This window comes from Carlito syrichta, unplaced genomic scaffold (assembly GCF_000164805.1).
Source record: "Carlito syrichta isolate Samal-C Ts95f unplaced genomic scaffold, Tarsius_syrichta-2.0.1 Scaffold311234, whole genome shotgun sequence".
NCBI classification, from domain to species: domain Eukaryota; kingdom Metazoa; phylum Chordata; class Mammalia; order Primates; family Tarsiidae; genus Carlito; species Carlito syrichta.
In genome coordinates this window covers 15,761-23,098 of record NW_007255330.1, presented here as the reverse complement: position 1 = coordinate 23,098, position 7,338 = coordinate 15,761, and the positions used below count along the sequence as shown (strand labels likewise).

Sequence of the window (7,338 nt, the reverse complement as noted above, 5' to 3'; positions counted from 1 at the left end):
CCGCCCCGTCTCACGTGCCGCTCAGCGTGCGCCGCGACATGTGCGGGCGCACGTGACGGCGCCGCGTCCGGCTCCGGCGTCCTCGCCCCGCGCGGCTGTACTTTGAACCCGGGCGTGGGAGACGGGAACGGGGAAGGGAGGAAGGAAAGCCGGGTGGGGAGGGCGCGGAGGGCCGGGAGGGAGAAGGCCGGCCTCCGGGAGAATGATATCATCGACAGCTTTATCGCTAGGCAACCTGAGAATGCGTCTCTCTTTCCAAGCCTGGAGCTCCTTGAAGAGCTCGAGGCTGGTGACATCCCCCTCCTTCCCTGCCCCCGCCGTGCAGCGCTCGCGGCGACTTCGGGAGCTGGGGTTGGAGGACGAGTCTTAAGATGTGGCTGTTACAAACTCAGCTCCGAGCGAGAAAGATCACGTAGAGCACCCGCTGGTTCTGCAGAGACCTTCGGGGATGAAGGCGTATGGTCAGGTTTCTGTAGCTGGGCAGATAAGCCTTGTTCAAGATAATATATATTTGAAAACGAAGCACCACTGAAGGTATCATAGGAAGAGAATCTGGTGTCTTTAGAATGTCATGTTATACGGGTTTGGTTTTGTTTTCTGGTGGTTCGAAGGAACAGGTCTTCAGGAGTTGGTTCTAGGCTGAAGTTCCCCTGTTAAAGCTAACATTTTCGAGTCGCAGGAAGCTGCAAAGCCGCGTATGGAAGCAACATTTATTACAGAATCATTCGGCGAGTACTCGATACCCTTGTGTGCAGCATACCCTTGTGTGCACACCCGTATGGAAAAGGCTCCAGAATTGAAACCTTACCTAAAGTTCACAGCGCCCTAAAAATACCCTATATAAAAACGGTAGCACGTGGCCCTCTTTCCTGCTTGCTCAGTTCGAGAGGTTCCTTCTGGCCAGCTTCATAGATTGTTTTGGTTCTAGTCCGTTCTTTCGTGGAGAGCCTCGAGCTCAATCAAGACCACACAGGTAGGCATAGAAAGATCACTAGATAATGTGGGAACTTCCAAACCAGGAGGGGCGCATTTCTGGATGTCTCCAAAGTGAGTAGACAGCAGAATGGTCTGGTTTTCTTGTAGGAGACTTTGAAAATCACCTCCCCAGAACTTTATCTCTCTGATAATTGCTGTATGCCATAATAGAAGGGCTGTTGCTGTGAATAGGAAAGATGTTTCCTATTCCACCAATACTTACACTCTGCCTCTTGGCATCGCTCATGGATTAGCTCAATTTATTCCTCGAGAAAACCTTAGCCTGTCTCCTTCTCATTAGTAAAACTATGCTGTATAGTAAAAAAAAAGAAAGAAAACTTCATGCCCTGATTCATATCACATCTCCCTTTGCAGTTGGAAATATCATGACTCCTAGGCTCAGGTCATTGTTCCAGTCCTTAGGAGGAGACGGTGAGAACCAACATAGCAGACTGAGAAGGTAGGAAATCCTTGCTCCAGCCTCAAGTCAAATATAACCAATTAAACTATCCTGAAACTTAGCACAGGACCAGGGTCTGCCAGAGTCTTCTCCTTGGAGATGCCCTCACGCAGGCACTCACTCTCATTTATTCCGTAAAATCCAGCTACTTCTGCAGACCTCACTTAGATGAAGTTAGCAGCCCCCACCCCTAACCCCAGCATTGCATACACCCTTGCATAGCACTTGCTGTGTTGCAATGTAACTTATTTATAGTATGGGTCTATCACCCCCACTAGATTTTGAGATCTTCAAAGATGAATCTATGATTCTCTAGCACTTACCACAGCACCTCATATAAAGTGGGAGCGAAACGAATGTCTGAATTTTCATACCCACTGTTTATTGAATCCGTAAGCTCAAGGAAAAAAAAGGAGCGTGCTCCAATCAATGAGAAGCCTGAAATCTCTCACCAGAGGCTCTCCAATGGCTGTGTCTAAATTCAGAGGCAGCATCTGGGCCTACACACCTACCCTGCCAGTTCCCTAGAATGCTTCTGCTGAACTGCCACCCAAGACATCCAAAAATCAGAGGCAGGGGCCAGGGTCATCCTTAATTCAAAGTGCTGAATCGCTTTTCACTAGTGACCCTTGGTCCCCTATTCTTAGCAACCTGAGAGAGATGTTCATCCAATTAAATAATTTATTTCTGACATAAAAATTTATTTTATGGTTAGCTGTGGACTAAAACCATTAGCAAATGGCTTTTATTTCTGTGTAATAAAATGATGGGGAAATAAATAATGTGAAAGCTTTTGCATAAGTAACTAATAAGGAACATCACAGAGAATGGGAGTTAAGGAAACACCCAAAAAAAGGTTCAGAGGAGAAACAGGTCAGAGATTCTACAAGTTCACACAATTTACTTATAGAAGAGTCCCTCAGGTCCTCTGTTAAAGCCTTTTTATTCTAATTTTAGACACGTTTCAATTGGGTGTGGTTTGTTTAAGTGGGTTCCCAGCCCACAGTAAATTAGAGGTAGCATATTAGATAAGAGTTGGAAGGAAGCACTCAGCAACAAGAAGTGACAGCTGACAGGCTGGCTGTTAGTAAAGAGACTGAAAACCCTATAAAAAGCAGATAGAACTCAAAAAATTTGGTGCAGGTGCAAAAACTCCCAGATGCCATGCACAGTGCACAAATGATGTTTATAATTATGACCCTGAGTTATTGAGAAGGATTAAATATGCACAGGGTTAAGACATCTCTAAGACATTTCAGGGGATATAAGTAACACATTTTAGTATACTTTCCACTAAAGTTTAAAAGGAAAAATAAGGCCAGGTGTGGTGGCTCAAGCCTGTAATTCCAGCACTTTGTGAGGCCGAGGCAAGACATTCAAGACCAGCCTGGGCAAATTGGTGAGACCTCTCTCTACAATAAATCAAGAAAAATTAGCTGGGCATGGTGGTGCATGCCTGTAGTTCCAGCTATTTGGAAGGCTGAGGTGGAAGGACCACCTGAGCCCAGCAGGTTGAGGCTGTGGAGGCCACGCGTGTTCTACTGCCTGGGCAACAGAGTGAGACACCGGCTCAAAAAAGCTTCAGTTTTCTGAACCACTGTTTCATGAGACACCTATTCCATAATACCAAACTAGACATTACTGAATTTAGAATTTTAAAATATCAACTTTTAAAAAGGTATAGTTTTATATTTGTTTGGAGTTTTCAATATGGAATCACTGAAGTACAAGAAACCCAATTTTAAGACAAATTTGCAACTTCTAGGATAGCATATTTTTAAAGTATATGCTGCACATTTTTTTAGTATAAATTCCATTCTAATCACAGAAAATATATACTTTTCCATGTCAATCTCCTACTTAAATTATTCTGTGAAAAACTGGAACTTACATTGGACTTTAGCATGCACTATAAATCCACTTTAAACTTATTTAACACAGTGAGAATAGGTGGGCCTAAATAGATCGAACTTAAGGTCCCATAGGTTAAGAATTTTTAATGAAAACTATCAGGTTACTGTCTGAAGCAAAATACCATTATTACAACAGTACAGCCAGCGTTTGACTTTATAATGACCTTAATTCACTCATGAGAGCTCTCTTCATTTCTATCTAAAATAAAAGGCCCCAGTGTGTTTGCCCAACCATGGCTTCCCAGCGTCTCCAATGGCAATCACTTCCCATGGAGAGGTAAGAACTGACCTGTGACACAGATAAGAACAGGCCGAGGTTTCCCTTTACGTAACTTTTGAATGAATCTCAGGTGATGGGCAATAACCAAAGTCATGGCCTGTATGGTTTCACAATGATAGGAACCAAAACTCCAGTCAAATTTGACAAATTTTAGCTATTACAGTAGTTTCTAGTGCCTTGAAAATGTGTTTATGTGTAGCTCTTCGAGGGGGAAAAGGCTATCAATTCAATATAAAGATTGCTGGGAAATATACGTATGTAAAATTAATCAGTATAATACTATACTCATAAAAGCATTATTGACTCAAGATTCAAATTTGTTTTATGTTGTAAAATCACATATACTACAAAGTATTTTGGCTGAAATTTCATCACTGTAGCTATAGAAGCCTCCTTAGTGAATTACAATGACTCCAGCCTTTAATTCATTTAAATAATGGCCAACATTTTTCAGATTTTGAGATGCAATATAGACAGTATTGTTTCTGCATTTCTGTTCTAGCTTTATCTTACCATGTCACTATATTGATATTTGGACTAAAAAACTGACCTGTAAAATCTGGTCCAAGTCTGAAGTTTAGTATACTAAAATTACACAAATGCTAAAATATTTTATCATCCTGTTATTTTTTAATCCTTTTTGGTTATGAAACTAACATTACTACAATAATGGCTTTAAAATGTGGCTGAAAATATTTAAAATGTTTTTTCCCATTAGTCTGATTTAGATGGATATTTTTCTAAAATTCAAAAAATTAACAATGCTAAAAAATCCTACATGGTTTTCTAATGTTACTTTTAATTTTCTTTGTACTTATGGCTTACTCATGAAGTTTCAAGAATTCCACTTACTTGGTCCAAGATGCTGCAGTGGGAAGCAGTTTATGGGCTGAAGGATACAGCAGACCTCACTGCTAGTGCCAGTGCTGGCTCTGGGTAGCTCTGTGACCTTGGGAAGATACTTGACATCTCTGGGTTTCATTTTTCTCCTATTACAGAATGCAGGGGACTGGACGAGCTGAGGTCCCTTCCACCTCCACATTCTATGACTTGCAGCTCAGTTGCCATAAAGTCAGCAGAGGGAGCACTTTTTCTACGTCTTATACATTTTGACTCTCATTCAGAGACACCTTCCAAAAATTAAGGGATTTGTGAAGAACACTACTGAAACGAAAAACTGACAATCCTTCCTTCACTCAGATTTGATTGAAAATTTGAGAAAAGTCTAGGAATGACCTCTAATCTTTGAATTCTGTGATAAAGTCCTATGGCACGGTCATTTTATAAAAATTGAGGAGCCAAAATGCTCTCCGAAATTAAGCTCCCCTATATGGTATGTCTTTTTATATCAAATGAAAGAAACACGCTTGACCATACAAGAGAGGCTATCTGATGTCATAGTTGAAAAGTGAAAACTCATCAATCATTAAAAACATTAGCAAATTGGGTCTAACATAAACAAACCACGCAAGTGATTGGTAGGTTTTTCTTTTGCACTTTTCATTGAGATACATTGGGAACAAGCAGATAGACACATAGAGAGCCTGGAGGCTTGCAAGAGATTGGAAACGTGTGATATCAAGCCAATGACAAAAAAAGCTGCATATCTGAGAAACTTAGTGACTTTTATCCCTATAGTCATAGATATCTTAAAACTAATTGAGCATCCATTATTAGACAATCTCATATAGTATATTAAAGTTTTTATTCCTTAGTAAGAATTTGTAAATCACAAAATAGTGTGGCAATATTTAGGTAATAGAATTTATGGAGTGCTGAAAATACTAGAATAGAAAGATAATTTCTAGTTTATCTTCACATACTAAACTTTTCTAAACCAGCTGGTTTCTTGCAGACAGTATTTATTTTTTTTTTTAATAATTTAAGACAGCATAAGCTTGTACCAAGCATAAGCATTGTAACAAAAGTGCAACTTTTCAGCAAATCCTCCCCAAAAGATATTTTAACTCAAAATATCATTAGCACATATTTTCTCCCTACAAAAATAGCATGTCAGACATCATTAATTGGATGTATTAACAACTATGTACATAAGAGCCACCTTGTAGGCTAAGAGTTTAACGTTGTTTAAACACAGCGTTTGAGGCAAACAGTAGCAACAGCAGCAGCAAATGCACCAAACTGACGAAAAGACCCAGATATTTTCCTCACTCGTAGTCAGACTGTTGTGTCTCACCCCTTACATAACATTCAAGTGAGATTTCTCACAGTGCTACCTTGGCAACAAACTAAAAATATCTAGACAAGGTCTTGGTTTAAGCCTTATTAAAAAAGCTTTCTTTGTGATTATCTGGTATCTGGTTTGGTCTCCAGAAAATACATAGACTTGGAGATAGGAAGGCCTCACAGGGCTTCGTTCCACATCTTTACAGCATTTCCAATCAGAACTGACCGGTTTAATGCTTTCATCCACTTTTGTCATTTAACAGAATATAGGATAAATCAGTTTGGACTTTTTTTTCAGTTCAGTGCACATTTTTTTTTTACAGTAAGATTACAAAAATTTAGGAACATGATGGATCAACGAGAGTGGGAACAGATGCACTTGAGATATAGATATAGATAGATATATATATAGATCTATGTCCCTATCTATATATATAGACTAAGAAGAAATTAAGATGAGTCCATTGATTCATGGTCAACTTCTCAATAAAGTGCTAGCAAATGTATTAAGAATGATTCTAGCCTTCCTCATCCATTTTCTTCCCTGACTTAGTTCTGACGATGGCCCAACTCCGTGTTTCTTTAAACAAGTGCAAGATACTAAGAGATACCATTTAAACCACTTCAGAATAGGTTGCAACGTGAGCAACTGCATTCTCACTTCTCTGAAAAATATATGCCTTTCAAAAAGCTGAACATTATAAAATACTGAAGAGTAAATTTAATTCTAAGAGAGCCTCAGTCTGTTTGTGGAAAGTCTCCTAAAACAGGCAGGGCAGCTTTGAGAAGCAACTCTAAACAACAACAACTGTCTGCTGTTGCATGTCACCTCCCATCAAAGATGTCGAAGGTGTTAACACCTTTTCCCCTACCCTGGTTCAGTGAGTTCACCCACAGAGCATACCCTTCTTTCTTCTTCTAGAGTTAGGCTCCACATTGTAAAAGATAATGGAACAAGGCCTAGAAGGAGGCGAAACTTATTCTGGAGATTCTTTAACGAAAAAAAGAAGCAACATCTTTGACCGCCGGTGGGGGGCGGGGGAAGGAGGGCTGTTAGTGTGCGGAGGGTGGGGTGGTGAGGGATGAGCAAAACAGGAACTCCAAATGTACACAAAACACCTGTTTTTCTTTTTTATGCCTGGCGTGCATCTATTACACTTCCTCCCTTAAAACCGTTAGGGGAGTTTTAACGGCGTATTCCGCTCGCACCCGCGTCCGAGGCGCAAGGATTCAGGGGGCTTCCTCTCCGGGCTGCGAGGGATCTTCCTGAGCGGAGCTCTCCGGGTGCCCCGGCTCGCGGGGGCCGGCGAAGGGCAGGTGGGTGCGGCCGTGCGGGTGCGGGGGGTGCAGCGCCCCAGGGGGCGCCACCTCGTGCGGCAGGATGGTCGCGGCGGCGGCGGCGGCGCCCGCCTTCTCGGGAGGGGGCGACAACACCGAGGACAGGCAGGGGAAGGCGGCCGCGGCGGCGGCGGCGGCGGCGGCGGCGGCGGCCGGGGCGGGGATGCCGGGGTAGAGCAGCGGGA

General features: G+C 42.0%; 1 protein-coding gene across 1 annotated transcript in view; it reads right to left on the bottom strand.

Moving 5' to 3' along the window:
- Nucleotides 1-6,955: 6,955 nt before the first annotated feature.
- Nucleotides 6,956-7,338, bottom strand: part of BHLHE41 (basic helix-loop-helix family member e41) — a 3,083-nt gene continuing 2,700 nt past the window's right edge. Inside the window, exon 5 of the mRNA XM_021717843.1 lies at nt 6,956-7,338. Within this exon, the coding sequence (XP_021573518.1) occupies nt 7,046-7,338 (293 nt within the window). The 3' untranslated portion in view covers nt 6,956-7,045.